General features: G+C 45.8%; 1 protein-coding gene across 1 annotated transcript in view; it reads right to left on the bottom strand.

The window, feature by feature from the left end:
• The window catches only part of LOC121291515 (glutamate receptor ionotropic, kainate 3), a 558,849-nt gene that overhangs the window by 250,051 nt on the left and 290,250 nt on the right, over positions 1-18,548 (bottom strand). The window contains exon 10 of the mRNA XM_041212818.1: positions 13,521-13,724. Within this exon, the coding sequence (XP_041068752.1) occupies positions 13,521-13,724 (204 nt within the window). The remainder of the gene's footprint in view (positions 1-13,520; positions 13,725-18,548) is intronic.

Genomic DNA, 18,548 nt, shown 5'->3' with positions numbered 1-18,548 from the left:
CAAATGCCGTCAATGATTCAATGCAGTCACCACACTCAGACTTGGGAGGGGGTAGGGTGGGGAGGCGGGTTTGTGGTGGTAGCAACAGGGGGGTAAGCCGACATACTGGGTTACATGACCAATGCCAACATGGTACTCACCTTGCCAGAATGCAACAAGTTGTTGAAACACTTGCAACACTGGATCCAGGTGCGACGATTGAGCTCACCAACATCCGCCACCTCCTCCCAGGCACGTTTTGTCATGTGGGGAGGCCTCCTCCTCCCATCCTGGGGAACCAGGACCTCCTGCCATGCTGCCCACCTCCTCAAGGAGGGCAGCAAGGCAGTCATCCGATAAATGAGGGGCACACTGGCAGCCGTCAATGATTCAATGCAGTCACCCTCTAGGTTGGCCTGCTCTGCTGGCCTACCCTCCAGACTGGCCTGCTCAGCAAAAGCCCTCTGGTGAGCCCTTCCACTTGCCATTGTGAGCAGCCTTGCAAAAGGCTGCCAGCGCTTCATTTAAACAGGCTGTCAGGTTGCCATTGGACCCAATGGACAATGCACTCTTGCTGACGCCCGCCCACTCCGGCTATCCTTGGGAGTCGCGCATTACGCTGGGTGGGCCTTGATTGGCCCGCCCCCTACTCCTGCTCTACCGGCCACCAACCAGAAAATTCAGCCCTTAAGAGTCAGAAGTGGGAAAACATTAAATAATGGATAGCCCCTTCCTGAGTTTCTTGGTGGACACGTGATGTCTACAATAAAAGCAAAATACTGCAGTTGCTGGAGATCTGAAATAAAAGCAAAAAAGTCTGGAAAAACTCAGCAGGTTCTCTCTCCACAGATGCTGCCAGATCTGATAAATTTTTTCAGCACTTTTTGTTCTTATTTGACATGTCTACAGTTGCCTTCTTATGAGGTTTAAATTATTCATGTAGGTCCCAGAATCAAAGGGATGTTTTGGAAGGTGAAGTTAATTAGTTGAAATCTCTATCTGGGACATCTCAGGTGTGTCATACTGTCATGGGGATAGATTTCAGGGAGATACCCCTCTTCCATTATGGGTTTATCTGCTTGTTTTCTCACAGACCAAGGCAGTTTATATCTAGAGCAAGAACAGCTGGAAACAGGCAGAGAGAGAAAGCTGTCAGGAGCTGTAAATCACTAAGCAAGAAGGCAGTGAAGTCCATGCTAGAGCTGGGATGTCCACAATCATGAGGTGCTTAAGGAGCATTAGAGGGTTGCCTGGCCAAATGCTATTAGAAAGATCCCAAGAAATCTCATGCACCAGAGAATAGCTGGGACACTGAGGAGAATCACAGTGAATGCCTGAGAGCTGGTTTGATCTCAGGGGAAGTGAAGTAACCCCTGAGATCCTGGAAAGTACAGGGGAACTCTTGAGAGGAAATAAAAATAGAAAAGGGAGTTTCAGGGTTAAAGAATAAGTGTCTACAAAATATAGTGTTAAGTTAGTAGTACTGGCTTTGTTTAATAATTCTATGATAAAAGTTTTTGTTGAAAACATGAAGCCTTGTGGCATAGTTCTTTCTGGTAACAAGTGGAGTTTGGTTTTCCTTTTTCAAGTTAATGGTCTCCCTTGAGATCATAACAACGTCAGCAAATTATTTTTAAAATATGAGCAAACATAGCAGCCAAAGCAGCAAGGTCCCATAAAGAGTAATCATTCAGATAAATAACCTGTTAACTTAGGCCTTTTAATCTTCACAGTAGCACAGCGCCACCACTTATAGCAAATATGATTTTCCCACCAAATGTAATAACCAGTATAACATAGTAGCAATATTGCAGCACTCATTGAGGAATAAATATTGACCAGAACACCAAGAGATTGCTCCTTTTTCAAGTAATTCCATGGGACCATTGTTATCATCTTGAACAGGCAGACAGGGTTTCAGTTTAACCTCTCATTTGAAAGACAGCACCTCCAATAATACTGCATTCCCTCAGTATTGCACTGAACTTGTCAGTCATTGTGATATTTATACTGCTGAATTAGCTGCAAAGGCTATCATTTAAGCAAACCCAGAGCAAGTGATGAAAACTTAGTGCCTCTTCTGTCTTATAAATTACACATGGGGGAGAATTTTCCCTATGTCGGGCGGAACATGTGGGAGCGGGCGCAGAGCTGATCGCCACCTGCGATTGGGTCCACGCCACCATTTTACATGGGTGAGCCAATTAAGGCCCGGCCAGCGTAGTTCACATCTCCCGTGCATAGCGGGAGTGGGCAGGTGGCAATGGGCACACTCAGACCGCCAGGTCCAATGGTGAGCCGGTGGCCTTAATAGATGAAGGCCTGGCAGCCTTGGAAAGGCTGCTCACAATGGCTTGGAGGAGAGCACATCAGAGGGGCAATGTACCTGATGCAAGTCTAGAGGGTAGGCCATCAGTGCAGGCCAGGCCGGAGGGTAAGCCATTGGGGCAGGCCAGGCCAGAGGGTAGGCCAGCGGGGCAGTGTGCTCCTCGTTTTTCTGACGAGTGCCTAGCTGCCCTCCTGGAGGGGGTGACAGTGTGGAGGGAGGTCATTCTTCCGAGGCAGAGGCCTCCCCACCTGACCAAATGTGCATGGGAGGAGGTGGCCGCAAGTGTTAGCTCCCATGGTGTGGTGCGGCGCACATGGCTCCAGTGCCGCAAAAGATTCAACAATCTCCTGCGCTCGGAAAGGGTGAGTACCATGTTGCCTCAAGTCACTTAATGCAGCCATCACCCTTTCCCCATCCCCAGCTACTCTGAGCACAGTAACTGCATTGAATCCTTCACGGCATGTATCCCTCGCTGGGTGACACCAGAGATTGCCCAAGCCCAGTTCACCCTGAGAGGGTTGAGCTAGGATGTGTTCTGCATCTGCAGCATGTGTGACACTAACTCCAGAGTATAGAATGGGGTTGAAAGTCAAGGGTCTGCGCCTAGGCAGAGTGCTGGAACTGGGAAGCATGTCAAAATCAAGGTGCTAACTTGCTGGGAGGGGAGCTTCCAGTTAGCAGGGCACCAATCCATCTGTTGGTCATTGTGTTCCAAGTGCTTGTGCCTCCTTGCTTAGCACCACACCTTGTGGTACCACATATGAAGAAGGCAACATTTGGGCAATGGGGTGGTGGAGGGGTCAGCCCTGGCTTGTTTGGGCGAGTGTGCGGCAGCTGCGGGGTGATAAAGAACTGGAGCCCTGCAATATCCCACTCTGGCTGGGGTGGCAGGGATGTGATAGGAATTCAGGTGCAGGCTGGGCTAATCAATGCTCCTCTCTCCTTTTCAGGAAAACTCTGCACACAATGCCTCTGAATGAATGTGGACTAGCGGAGGCCAGGCCCAGTCGGTCACCTAATGGTTTTCAAGCAGCAGGCCATGGACCTGGAGAAGCGCCATGCCCCCAGGTCCACCAGTGGCAGTGAGGCTGGGGTGCCATGGGGAGGTATGTTTGGCGAGCACTCAGGTCACCATAAGTGTCACAGAAGCCATGGGCATTGCTGAATGCTGAGTGACTGAAGTTAGCAACTTGGCTTTACCATTGATTATGGAAGAATGAGCGCAAAATGATCTGAGGGAGCGACGTGCAAGTTGCCATTTTCTGCACTGTACGTAAACAAATGTCCTTTTTCTTCCTTCCAGTATCACTGGAGCAGGGCCAGGAGGAGGAGGCAGAGGGACCACCTCTCACACCTGAAGCCCCAGAGCAAATCCACTCACCAGCGTCACACCATCTCTGCCAGGCAGGTACCAGAACAGATGCTAGCACCTCAGCGGGAATTAGATATTTGGCTAGTGTCCCGGGGCACAGTGGTGATGGCATTTCACACTCACTTCAGATGCAGGTGGAGACAGAGAGTGCCCCTGGTGCCGGCAATCGGAGGACTGCAGGGGACCAGGCACATGCTCGGCCAGTGGCTGATGATGTGCCTCTGGAGTCGTCCGTGAGACAGCAAACATTGGAAGTGCAGCAGGGTATGCGGGACAGTCTGGCGGAGATACATGAGGCTATGTGTGGCATGGTGACCGTGCGGAGGAGTCCACACGGAGCATCATCGATGCAATGAGCCTCATGGCTGAGCACCATGCTTCCTCCATGGAGAGAGTGGTGACTCTCGTGGAGAGGATCTTCCAGCAAAACAATCAGGGCCTCCTGGGGTTGCGCTCAGACCTGCAAGCCCTCACAGCGGCATTGGCCTCAGCTGGTCAGTGCCAGTGTGGGAGATGGTTTGTACACCAAGTATCCCAGCTCAGTGCCCATCTATCTATGGTGAGCAGGGAGGTCTGAAGCAGCAGCTGCCTGTCGTCTCTGTGAGCTCTTCTCAGGGCATTCCGGATGAGGGCAACAGCTCCTTTGTCCCTCTGCCTAGTTAACGTGGCATCCAATGAGGCTGCGGCAACTGGGGAGATGCCAGCTGTGGAACTAGCTGCTCTCTCCCAGGCGGGGCCATCCAAGGCTTCATGGGCCAGAGGACATCCGCCCAGGTCATCGAGGCCAACAGGACAGCACAGTGAGCAGGCTGTCTCAGATGCCAGTGCCAGCAAGGGGACAGCACCTACACATAGCCCCTGTAAGAGTAAATTTAAGGCACCTTAGGCACACCACGGGTTTCTCTCTGGTGCTTTTATGTTGGCCCTTAGTACTTTGTGGAAGACTTGGTGTAATGTCCAACACCATTTTTATTATGCTTTTTGAAGTTACATTTGTTCACTTAATAAATTTTGATATGTTGCCATGCCTCGGGGATTCCTTACTTCTGCAAGTGGACCCATGATGTTATGAGTGAGCTTCATTAACAAGGGCCTTAGTTAATGTTAGTATCCAAGCTGATTTAGCACTCAGGTATCGAGTATGGAGCCTGCAGCCTGGTGTGTGTTGAAGTCCATCTGCGGTGGGCTAGCTGAAAGTTCTTTGGATTAAAGCCTCCCGGGTGTCCCTGTCTCACTGGACTACGCCTGGGTCAGCGTCTACCCTTTCAGCATCCTCCTGTGCATGTTCATCCTCGGACTCATTGCTGAACTCATCATGTGCATCTGGAGCAACCGCCGCTACGTCCTCCTAATCCACTGCGTCCCCCTTTCCAACACCAGATTGTGGAGAGCGCAGCATGCAATCACTATCAGTGACACACGATCTTGGGGGGGGGTACTGGAGTGCACCCCCTGAGCGGTCCAGGCATTGGAAGTGCAACTTGAGAAGACCGATGATTCTTTCCACCACAGCCCTTGTGGAGGCATGGCTCCTATTGTAATGCTGCTCAGCTTCTGTTCTTGGATGATGGAGAGGCGTCATGAGTCACCTTCTGAGGAGATAGCACTTGTCACCCAGCAGCCTTCCATCCAGCCAGGCTGGAGCACTGAAGAGCCCCAGCACCTGGGAGTGTCTCAGGATATAAGCGTCGTGGGAGCTGCTTGGGTACCTTGCACAGACTTGTAGAATCTGCATCCTGTGATCACACACTATCTGCATGTTCATGGAGTGGAAGCCCTTCCTGTTGATGAAGGCACCGGGCTCACCTGTTGGCGCCTTGATGGCCACATGTGTATAGTCTATTGCACCCTAGACACAGGGGAAACCAGCAATGGCTGCAAAGCATCTGGGTCGATGTATCTGGCTTGCCTGGTCCCAGCGGAAGTGGATGAATGTCAATGCACACCTGAGCAGAACATATGTGACCTGCTTGACACAAGTGTGGGCAGCTGATTAGGAGGCACCGTAGAGATCACCCACCGAGGCCTGGAAAGAGCCGGAGGCATAGAAGTTGAGGGCAGCTGTGACCTTTAGAGCCACTGGCATGGGGTACCCACCCACACAGTTTGAGGAGATCTCAGGGCCTATCATCTAACAGATGGAGGTGACAGTCTCCCTTGAGAGACGGAGCCTCCTTTGGCACTGGACCTCAGGACTATTGAGGTAGCTGCTTCACTGCCTGTAAACCCTGGCAGCAGAATATTGGCGTCTTCTGCAGCCCCTTCTGCCTTGGACTCTCTGTTGGCCCTACGCCTCTTGTGCCTGCGCCTCTCCTCCCAAAGGTGACTCCCCTGGAGGCTGAATGAGGACTCCTGGCCTCCTTCCCCTTCTGGCCCTCCTTTCCTCCTCAGAGGAGGTGCCTCCAGTGGAGAGCACAACTCCCATTCCCAGGCTAAGGGAAGGTTTCCTGAAAGCTGCAGGCCCCAAAAATGATCTTTACTGTTGAGTCCTGACAAAGGCTTTTAATCCTGTCCTAGCAGCTTCCATGAGTTTTGAAGAATTCCTGCTCACACAGGCAAGTATAAGTAACTTTCACACTTAAATACCTGAAAGATCACATTCACGACCCCACTCACCCCTCTTATCCCGCCTGTGGAAATCAAGTTCAACTGCTCACTCAAGGGCCTTAAGTAGCCCGTTAATTGATGGCGGGCACGCATCCGAACTTATAGCACCTTCCCAAATATCATGATGGCGCGCGATGACATTGGGATGCTCGCCCAACGTCAACGCGCGTTATTTCATGCGTGGCCGTGTGGGTCCCGCCCCTGCACGCCAACGGGAACATTCTGCCCATCAAGTAATTATGGACTCTGATTTGCTTAGAAAACAGTTAAAGTTACAAGTACACATTTTTTAAACATAGAAGTCACAAGCAAAAGTTGGAGTTAACAGTTTTATAGTGTTAATAATGACAGGCACTTCTCCCTCCAACCAAAAATGATATTCCATTGTGCCATTAACCCTACTCTTCCTACCATAGAACCACTGTCTTATATTATGCACTGATAATTTCAGAGGTCTCACAGCTGTCCCCATCCTCTCAAGCGTAAAGTGTTCTTAAATTGGGTGGATGTAAATTGCTAGTGTTACTGGAAGTGAGGTAATGGTACAGTATATTACACCACTGGGCTTCATGCAGCTACCTCACATTCAGATCAGACTCATTAACCAAAAGTCAAAACGTGGCTACAGAATCATGCAAAAATTCTGCTGGGCATCTATAATTCTTTCACTGATTTTTGTACTTTTGACACGTTGGCTACATTCCACACAAGAAGAGTTTTACACAGGAAGAACATGTTGGGTTTGGTACATCTATTATCTTCCTGATAAATCTTATGGTTTCTTTTTAGGTATTTGTCCATGCTGGGAATCGAACAGTGTAAAAAATTGTGAACCCTATTTTGGGGAATACCATTCCCCTCACAAGTAAAGCTTCATTCAGTGTGCCCAGCCATGTACCTTGATGCCTAAAACAGAAGACCACCCCTTACTGTTATATCTCCATTTCTCTGATGGAGAGTGCTAACTTGTACAGAATTATGGAGAATTATTTAAAAACCGAGTGTGGTGAATGTGGAGAATTCATTATAAAATCAAGCGTGGTGAGTGTAGAGAATTCATTTAAAACTGAGCGTGGTGAGTGCAGAAAATTCATTTAAGACAGAGTGTGGTGAGTGTAGAGAATTCATTTAAAACTGAGTGTGGTGAGTGTGGAGAAGTAATGGGGGAGAATTTTCTCCCCACTGGGCGAGCTGGTCGGGAGAGGGTGAGGACAGGCGCAGAGCCGATCGCCACCCACAATCGGCTGCGTGCTGCCATTTTACATGGCCTTAATTGGCCCGCCAAGCATGACACACGTTCGGAAGCACTCAGCTCTATGTGTGCGGGACGGGGAGGGAGAGAGAGTCAGGGCCTGCGCTGCACGGAGCTGCCTCAGGGAGATTGACTTAAGCTTTAAAATTGGAAAAAATTAAAAAAAAATATTCAGACATGTCCCCTCAAGTGACAGTGTGACATGAGCTGGGACATGTTTATGAATTTTCATAAAAATTTTTAGTTAATTAATGAAACCTCATCCCGCCTTTGGATGAGGCTTCATGAAAAATGCAATGGCTGCAAGGGCTCTTTGCCTGCCCGCCAACTTTAAGGTTGGATGGGCAGCTTTCTCAAGAGGGTTAATTCATTTATTAATGGCCTTAACAGGCTTTTGACAGTTACATGGGCTACAGCTGACTCCGCTGCGCGCCCACCGAATGGAAGATCAGAATGACGCGCGGTGACGTCGGGACGCACGCCCAACATCACCGCACATCATTTTACGCATCAGCAAGTGGGGCCCACCCCTGCACAGAAGATTCTGGCCATTGTAAAACCAAGCATGGTGAAGGTGGAGGATTCGTTTAAAAACTGAGCCTGGTGATTTTGGAGATTTCATTTAAAAACCAAGACGGATGAGTGTGGAAACTTTATTTTAAAAACCAAGCGGGTGAATGTGGAGGATTCATTTAATAACCGAGCAGGGTAAGCGTGGAGGCCTCATTTTAAACCAAGAGCAGGGAGATTTAATTTAAAAAGTGCAGGGAGAAGAGCTGATTGGTCAGTTGGATTGGTGAGTATTTCTAGTCTTTAAAATTAAGGTCTTTCGTTTGTGTTTAGGCCTCCAGTCTTCATTTTCTCTTTCTTAAAAATAGCTCGTTAAGTATAAGATCAATAATGGTGTAAAAAAATAATTACAATTAAGTGTAAAGAGCAGGGACATTAGAGCAGTTAATAAATTAAATTAAATAAGTTAGTGACGGCAGGATGGGTGATGTATTGTTGCTGCAGCACGTGGGATGTGCTGGACACCAAGGTGATCCAGAGTGAACACATCTGTAGTAATTGTTTTCAGCCCGAGGAATTTCGGATCCGAGTTGAGGAGCTGCAGACATTGCAACACATCAAGGAGGGGAAAAGTTACCTGGACATTCTGCTCCAGGAGGCAGTCACACCCCTCAGATTACGTAATTGAAATTTGGTCTGTGATCAGGAATAAGAGGGTGTGACTGTAGGTGAGGCAGGTTTGGGGACCCAGGTGGTAGCGTTTGAGGATCCTCAGCCCCTGCAACTGCCCAACTGTTACGAGGTTCGTGCAAGCTGTGTGGATGAGAACAGGGACTGCAGGAAGGCTGAGCAAATCGACCACAGCACTGTGGTACAGGGAGCCATTCAAACAGGGGGAGGAAATAAGTATGTGGTAGTGGTAGGGGACAGTATAATTAGTGGGGTAGATACTGTTCTCTGCAGCCGTGAGCATGAGTCCCAAAGACTGTGTTGCCTGTGGGGTGCCAGGGTTAGGGCTGGAAAGGAACTTGAGTGGGAGGGAGGGATCCAGTTGTCATCATCCACGTTGGTGCCAATGATATTGATAGGACTAGAAAGGAGGTTCTGCTGAAAGAATTGGAACAGTTAGGAGCTAAATTAATCTCAAGATTAATCCTGAGCCACGGACAAACTGGCATAGGGTATAAAGTCAAAGAGTTAAATGCGCGGCTCAAAGATTGGTGGAGGAATGGATTTCAGTTCACGGGGCACTGGCACCAGTACTGCGGTAGAAGGGAGCTGTCCCGGTGGGATGGGCTTCACTTGAACCATGCTGGGACCAGTATCTGTCGAATCAAATAACTAGCACCGTAGAGAGGGCTTTAAACTAAACAGATGGCGGGAGGGCTATGGAGAGGGGATACGTAGGCTTACAAAACAAAAGGATATGGCAGCATTTCAGGGCAGCTAGTTAGGCAATGATACCCAGAGTGTTACAGGAAGGGACAGAGTGCCCAAACATAAAAAAAAACAGCAGCAAATACGGTCAAAGGAGGAGTAGTCTATAGGCCCCCTAATAGTAGCTATGCTGTAGGATAGAGAATAAATCAGGAGATAATGAGGGCATGTAAAAAAGGCACTACATTAATCATGGATGACTTTAATTTTCATGTAGATTGGGAAAATCAAATTGGCAGAGGTAGTCACGAGCAACAATTCATAGAGTGTATTCAGGACAGTTTCCTAGAACAATGGGTTGTGGATCCAACCAGGGGTCAGGCTATTTTGGATCTGGTAATGAGTAATGAAATGGGTTTAATAAGTGATCTCAGAGTAAAAAAGCCCCTCGAAAACAGTGACCACAACATGACAGAATTTAGCATTCAGTCTGAGAGTGAGAAACATGGGTCGGAAACAATTGTGTTAAACTTAAATAAGGGTAATTACAAAAGAATGAGGGCAGAGTTGGCTGGAATGGACTGGGAAAGGAATTTAGCAGAAAATATGGTTGATGAACAATAGCAAACTTTTAAGAAGATAGTTTATGACTCACAAATAGATATATCCCAGAGAGGAAGAAGGGTTCTAGGAAGGGGATAAACCAACCATGGTCAACCAAGGAAGTTAAGGATAGTATCAAAGTGAAAGAAAAACCATACACTATAGCAAAGAATAGTGGCAAGCCAGAGGATTGGGAAAGTTTTAAAATCCAACAGAAGATTACCCAAAAAAAAAGAGGGAGAAAATAAATGTTGTTGGTAAACTAGCAGATAATATAAAAATGGACAGCAAGAGCTTCCTTAAATATATAAGAAGGAAGAAAGAAGCCAAAGTGAATATAGGGCCCTTAGAGAATGAGGTTGGGGAAATAATAATGGGAAATCAGGAAAAGGCAGAGGAGTTGAATAAATACTTTGCATCAGTCTTCATGTAGTAGACATTAATAGCACTCCAAAAATACTAAATAATCAAGGGACAAAAGTTGGGGGGGGCAGGGAATAAATACAATAACTAATACTGGAGAAAAAGTACTAGGGAAACTAATGGGGCTAAAGGCTGATAAGTTCCCTGGGTCTTATGGGTTGCATCCTAGGACACTAAAGGAAGTAGCTACAGAGACAGTGGATGCACTGGTGGTAATCTTCCAAGAATCCTTAGATTTTGGAAAAGTCCCAGAGGATGGAACACTGCCAATGTAACACCCTTATTCAAAAAGGGAGGGAGACAAAAACAGATAACTATAGGCCACTAAGCTTAACATTCGTCATTGGGAAAATATTAGAGTCTATTATGAAGGATGTAATAGCAGAACCTTTAGAAATGCATAATACAATTAAGCAGAGTCAGCATGGCTTCATGAAGGAGAAATCATGCCTGATAACTTTATTAGAATTCTTTGAGGAGGTAAAAGCAGGATAGGTAAAGGAGAACCAGTAGATGTAATATATTTGAATTTCCAAAAGGTGTTCGCTAAGGTACCACACATAAGGTTATTTAATAAGATAAGAACCCATGGTGTTGGGGGTAGTATATTAGAATTCTCTGTAACTCCCTACTGCAACCAAACAAAATCCAGGAGACCATGATTTTCCAAGGTGCATTATTACTTACAATTAAATGTCCCACCTCATTATATCACAATTTGCTTAAGAACAGAAGACCACATGGAAGTGAGAAATACCACTCCCAACCATCAAACCAGTTTCAAAGGTCACTTTCAGGAAAGCAACCTGTAACTAGTGGAGTGTCACAGGCAACAGTGCTGCGGCCACAATTATTTACAATATATTTTAATGGGTTGGATGACAGAAATTAATATACTATTGTCAAGTTTGCCAATGACACAAAAATAGGTGGGAAGGCAAGTGTTGAGGATGACACAAAGAGTCTACAGAGGGATATAAACAGGTTAGATGAACAGGAAAAAACTTGACAGATGGAATATAATATTTGAAAATTTGAAGTTATGCACTTTGACAGGAAGAATAGAAGAGCTGAATATTATTTAAATGGAGAAAGACTGAAGAAAGCTGCAGCACAGAGGGATTTGGGGACCCTCGTTCATGAATCCCAAAAAGCTAACATACAAGTTCAACAGGTAATAGGGAAGGCAAATGGAACGTTGGCCTTTATTTCAAAGGGAATAGAGTACAAAATAGGGAAGTCCTGCTAAAACTATACAACGCACTAGTTAGACCACACCTAGAATACTGTGAACAGTTTTGGTCCCCTTATCTAAAGAAAGATGTACTGGTATTGGAGGCAGTCCAGAGAAGGTTCACAAGGTTGATCCTGGGTATGGAGGGATTTTCTTATGAGGAGAGTTTGGGTAAGTTGGGCCTGTGCTCATTGGAGTTTAGAAGAATGAGTGGTAACCTTATTGAAACATATAAGATTCTTAGGGGGCTGGACAGGGTAGATGCTGAGAGATCGTTTTCCCTTGTGGGAGAGTCTAGGACCAGAGGGAATAATTTCAGAGTAAGAGGTCGCCCATTTAGGACAGAAATGAGGAGGAATTTCTTCTCTTAGAGGGTAGTCAATCTGTGGAATTTTTTAACCACAGAGGGCTGTAGAGTTTGGGTCATTAAGTATATTCAAGGCTAAGGTAGACAGATTTTAAATCAGTAAAATAATCAAAGGTTATGGGGAAAAAGCAGGAAAATGGAGTTCAGGATTATCAAATCAACCATGATCTCATTGAATGGTGGAACAGACTCGATGGGCCGAATGGCCTACTTCTGCTCCTACATCTTATGGTCGTCTTAGGGAGAATTTTACGCTGGAGATAAGCACCCAGTCGAAACTGTGTTGAGATTGTTCTAAACCCATTGGAGAACAAAATTCATTTTGAGCAGCAAAAGGGGAGAAATTGGCAATTCGTTTTACACCTTGCCTAATTTTCTTTTCTATTGAAGTCAATGATCAATAAGTGCTGACTTGGTGAGTGACACCCACATCCTGAGAATTAATTAAACAGAGAAGCTCCAGTGGTGGAGCAGATAATTGAAGGCTAACGGGCGTTTCTGTGACTGTTGCCAGTGTCTCTTCATGATTAACTGGCAAGAGATGTGTTTCTGTTTCACAGACCCAGTCTTTCTTACACCCACCTACCTCACTGCTGCTCTGCTCTCCGTCTACTGGCAATGACCGTAAATTGTGACATATAAGGTGACCCGGCATCTAAGACATATATTCAGCATATATATTTAGCACATAAGTGGATTCGCCTTTTCAGCCATGATTTGAATTAGTAGTCAGCTTCAGCTTTTCACCCAGCAAATACATGTTTTACTTACCGGTAACTAGTAACTGGCCGTAAGGATCAAACAGGCGATATGGTCTGTGTTGCTAAGATGCACGGGAGTTTAAGACATGCCCATTCTTCGTGTGAGACACTGATGACATTTGTTAATGGCAACCACCCACACCCACAGCATCAGTTAACTTTTATACTCAGCGTATAAGTCAACCCTTGATTTTGGAGGGATTTTTCAAAACTTCTATGGGAAGTCAGAAGGACATTCAAAATCCATTGACCTTGTCTTTTATATTTAAGGTTACAATAATTCTCACTTTTACTAAAATTACACAAATATTGAGTAAAATCTTAACAATGCTTCTTAATTTATTAAGCTATGTGACTTACCCTTAATTAATTTTAAATTTTAAAATATTAATTGTTGATTTTGCAACTAACTCATGCCCACGTTACAAATCTCTGATGCCTGAAAAACTACAGAGCCCTGGCTTAGCAGGAATTTTAGATCCATAATTTCACACAGTCTCCACGCTAATGTATCTCATGGAGTGATGGTAATCTTGAAGGCTCATTATTTTTGCATTTTTCTAGTTAGATATGTGCTGGTTACCAGAGGAAATGTGAAGCTGCTGAACACTTCAGATATTGATCCAAATCAAGTACCAAATTCAGTGCCTGAGAGCCCATAAATAAAATTATGTTAAATATTATCCAAAAGCCTTACACTACTCACGTGATCAATGAGCTCTTTCACCATGCCATTCCACTGCCCCTTGTCATCTGCAGTTCCATATTTTCCATCTTGTGTAAGTTGAATGTCATAAACAAAGCCCAGGATACTGGATAATTCCTTCAGCAGATCAATACAGTATCCTTCAAATCGGTCGTTACCAGAGAGTGGCTTGTCAGACTTCTTAAACATGACATATGGTTCCTCCTGTGAAAAAATCAAATTAGCAACAGTTAATTGCCAAGGTCACTTCCAATGCTGAAAGCATTTAGTTTGGATACGTGTCCTACCTAGGTGAATGACAATAATAAATTACATTTACTGAGTGCACAAGCTTTATTAAGTTCTAAAATTAGAATGAAGCCAATTAAATAATCATTTCCCCTCTTTTAAGTGTCTTCATATACCTTATACGTGTCAAGCTTCATTTATTCAGATTCATATATATTCCAGGTATATTAGTGCCCAGTATTACCCTACAAGTGGTCTTATTTGCATGGCAAGGTAAAAATACTGTATCTTTATGTTTGCTCAATGTCAGGTAGCTGATAGGTTGATTGTCCTTTTGAGGTTTAACCTTGCCTGATGACAGAATTCACATTGTTATTAAAATATAATTATTAGAGAAGGAGGAGATCACTTCACTCTTTTCACAAGATCCATAAAGATAATGTGGGCATTAACAGATAAACAGATTAGCGCATTCCACTTTATTTTGATGCTCAATTGATTAGTTCTATCCATGTTTTGCTGACTGTGTCCAAATCAGGCAATGTTGTCAACATACTTGGGGAGCCCTGGTATTATTCAGTAGTCGACACTTGTAAATCAAACTGTTAAAATAGATGGTGTTGGAGTAGGTGACAGTAATGAAGGGTTGTTTTAAGCAAACCTTTTAATGGGACAGAATATGAGAGTAACATAAAATGGTTTCAACAAGATTTGAGGAGAATCAAGAATGAATAAAATAGATGTGGTATGTCATGAGAATTTTATTTAAAAAGTAACAATAAAGGCCACATGACCCATCACTGTAGCAGACCACATGTACTTTAGGCCATTTTTGGACTCTATCCACATTATTTAAACTGAGAGAGATAAATAACAACAAAAACCTAAAGCTTTATGAAACTTTTCCATGAAACCCCCCAAAGGTAATCATGTAAAACTAAGGCATCTGCATCTAACATTACAACTTACTCAATTCCACCCGACCACTTAATAACCATGGATACCCATACCAGTTAATACCCAGATCACAGCAGCACAGAAACTATCACATTTTACAGAGTATTTGACCATAAATTTGCGATTTTAAAATCTTCTGTCCCACTGTTAACTGTATATTTGCTAAACTTTTTTTTTGCAGGTTCACTAGACTGCTGTCTGATATGAGGAAATACAAATATAAAAATTTGAAAAATTGGGTCCTTTTTCATCAGAGCGACATGGACAACATGATAGAAATGTTTATACTTATAAAAAGGTTGGGTGGGACAGATGGAAGCAGACCGTTTCCTGTCATTGGGGACATAGTAACAGGGGCACATATAGATTTAACTTAAAAGACTTAGGAGAAATTTCTTTACACAAAGAGTTGTGGAATTGATTTCCACGGTTAGGGGCTCAGGCTGAAACAATGGGCGGAATCATCCCAGATTTGCACTAAGTACGGCAGTGGGCTTGAAAAAAGACATTTTACCCTCTGGCTGCAACGGTGGGTTTTCGCGCCATATTATCCTATTCTCAGCACTGTCCTCATTAATAAGGCATTTATGGGAAAAACTTCGGATTTCTGGTGGACAGGCTTGGATTTGCCTGGCATGCTGTGACCTCAGCACTTCCTCGCTCCAGGCGCCATATTTAAAATGCACCATAGCGCAGCCAACTTCATGCCTGGAGACCAGGACTGCTCCAGGTGACAGATGGCTCTGAAAGCAAAGGAAATGGCAGCCCCAAAATTTGCTGACGCCTCTCTGGGGCACCTGCTGGACGCAGTAGAAGGCCACCACGATATCGTCTGTATTGATATTGAAACTTACAGAATACTGAAAGGCCTGGATAGAGTGGACGTGGGGAAGATGTTTCCATTAGTAGGAGAGACTAGGACCCGAGGGCACAGCCTCAGTGTAAAGGGAAGACCTTTTAGAACAGAGATGAGGAGAAACTTCTTTAGCCAGAGAGTGCTGAATCTATAGAATTCATTGCCACAGAAGGCTGTGGAGGCCAGGTCATTGAGTGTATTTAAGACCGAGATAAATAAGTTCTTGATTGGTAAGGGGATCAAAGGTTAAGGGGAGATGGCGTGAGAATGGGGTTGAGAATCTTATGAGTCATGATTGAATGGCGCAGCACACTCGGGCCGAATAGCATAATTTCTGCTCCTATGTCTTATGGTCTGCACCAGCTCTGGCTGCAGTAGATCCACCAAAGTCACCAATCCGGCTTAGGAGGTTGTGACAGTGGTAGTCAGTGCTACTGGAGCACAGAGGAGGTCAGCCATCCAGTGCAGGAGGAAGATGAATGCCCTCATCTGCTCTGCCAGGGTAAGTCAATCATTTCATCACTCCCAACCCGCACACTCCCAAACCCATCACACATCCACAGGGATCTCACACTTCAAGGGGTAATGCCACTAACTCTCACAGACATCCTCACATCTCCATCAGGCTCATATCCTCTGGAGCTCATGTCCGTCTACAGCTTCAATCACCACACAAACATTCCACGCAGTGCCATGTGTCCTGCTCACACTCTCCCCATCTGTTTTCATGCAGGAGAAGCTGGCTCACATCAGCAGGGAGAGGTCCCAGGCTGGGGATGGAGTGGCCGCATTTGGCCCCTCACTCACTTTGAGGAGCGCGCCATCACGCTGACTGGTGAGGACACGGACCTTGCCTGTGGCAATGGTGAGATCAGCGCGATTATTCATGTGAGGACACTGCACCATATCATCCCTCTCTCAATGCAAATGTGAATGTTCTCTCTCCTGCTTTTGACTCTGCTGCAATGCACTAATTATCTCTACTTTGGTTCACAGGGAGCTCTGCCAAGCAACTGACACACTCAGCCAGCCAGTCCCTCAGCTCCTCACCTCCAGCCAAGAAGACACCTTCTCCATTGAAGAGTTGGAAGTAAGCAGCCTGGAAGACCCGTCACAGTGCTTACCCACACCCTCCACCAGCACAGAGACACACACCTCAGTGGGACCGAGATATAGAGCAGGCTTTGGTTCACAATCTGGTGGTCAGTGCAGGGGCACAGCAGGAGGAGACAGGTTCAGCCAAGCTACCCAGCACTTGGAAGGCTGCTGGGAAAGAGGCACGTGAGGTCAGAGTAAGATGACAAGCCTCTGGATTTAGCCTTCCCACTCATCGTGGAGAGTCAGCAGAAGGCAGGGGAACATCATGCAGAGTTGTTGGAAGCTCTCAACAGAGTGGCATGCAAGTCGGAGGAGTTCATCCGCCTGCTCTCTGATGAAGTGGTGAGCGCATGAAGGTCTCCATGAGAAGGATGGTGAATGCTACGGAGACAATGGTCCAGCAGAATGCAGAGATGCACATAGACGTGCACTCCATTGTGGTAGCCATGGATGAGTTCCTGCAGTGACAACACGAGAGGGAAATGGGGCACCTCGACAACCCTCCAGTGCTCCTTCCCCTCAAGGAAGCAGGCCGGGGCCCCCAGACACCCAAAAGGAGGAGTGGCAGGAATCTCAGAGGCTTTATGCTCTGTCCGAGGCCCCTTTGCTTGTGACCCCCCCTCAACCTCATCCTCTGTCACTGCAGAGGGTGCAGCTGGCCCACAGGAGGACAGCCAACGCAAGCCGGACCCATTGAGGCCTCGGCTATCCAGAGGTTGCATGCCAAAGTTATCAGAGGCAACAGGGCCAACCATTGCACAGGCTGTCTCCACCCCTGCTGCGGATGTCAGGGCAGCACCCAGAAGAAGTAGCAGGCCTAAAAAAGTTAAGAAATTCTCATCACAAGTAGTTGCAGGGTGAACACATTTTGTCACTTTATAATCTAAAAATATATCCACTTTCACTGCATAATGTGTAATGTTGGCTTTTAGCTTCAGTGATAGGCTTCGCGGGATCTCCCATTGCATGGCCCTTTCCCCCACACTAGCAGTTCAGCTGCAAGCAGCCAGCCCATGAGTGATTCTGGAGGGAGAAGTGTGTGTGTGGGGCAACTGCTATGACCGGGATAGGAGGACTGTGCGAATTATCAAGCCCCACTACTCTGCAGGCCGTACCATTAAGTTAAATGTTTAATTTTCTCACTGAAATGGCCTAGTGTTTCCCTATTCTTCTGGCAACCAAAGCAAAGAGACTCTGGCCAGGCTTCTTTCAAAAAACTCAGAATGGTTAAATTATTTTAAAACAAAACTCCTTTTAAACAGGTTTCATGAACTGGTTGACATATGATTGTAATCTGTAATGTAACTAACTAACCCTTTTAAACTTCCCCAGCGCACACAGACACACGTACACAGACAAGCAAAAGGCACACAGGTAGCCTTTGCAGTGTCAGGTGGATGGGAAAAAAAACTTCCATAGAAAGGAAAAAACTTAAAGTTTACTGAGGTTCGAGGCTGTCGGTTTGAAGTTCCCTTGGGTAAAGACGTGCCGCTTGGCTCAGTAGATGTCCAGAAGTTCACCAACGATGCTTCTGTGTGGAGGAGAGTACAGCTGGACCAATTCTTCCTGTCTCAGCTAGCAAATCCAAAATTATGCAGGCAAATTGCTCTCAGATGAGGATTATCTGGCTACAGATCAGAACCAGCACAGTTTCACAAAGCAGAGAGTGAGCGAGAGCCAGTCAGGGTACCCTTCTGTTCTCAGCCTTATCCCAAGCAGACTGAAAACAAAACCACAGGTTCAAACTTAAGGTTTGCCTCTGCCATGTGATTGCCTTTTGGTCTTTCAGCTTTTCATTAATTAAAGTTCTTTGCAGTTCAAAACAAACAAACAACTCCTTCTCAAGTACCATATCACTCAGGTGATTGCTAGGGATATGCCTGCTTGTT

Source organism: Carcharodon carcharias, chromosome 19, assembly GCF_017639515.1.
Source record: "Carcharodon carcharias isolate sCarCar2 chromosome 19, sCarCar2.pri, whole genome shotgun sequence".
Classification (NCBI taxonomy): Eukaryota; Metazoa; Chordata; class Chondrichthyes; order Lamniformes; family Lamnidae; genus Carcharodon; species Carcharodon carcharias.
This window is presented reverse-complemented; position numbering and strand designations above follow the sequence as displayed.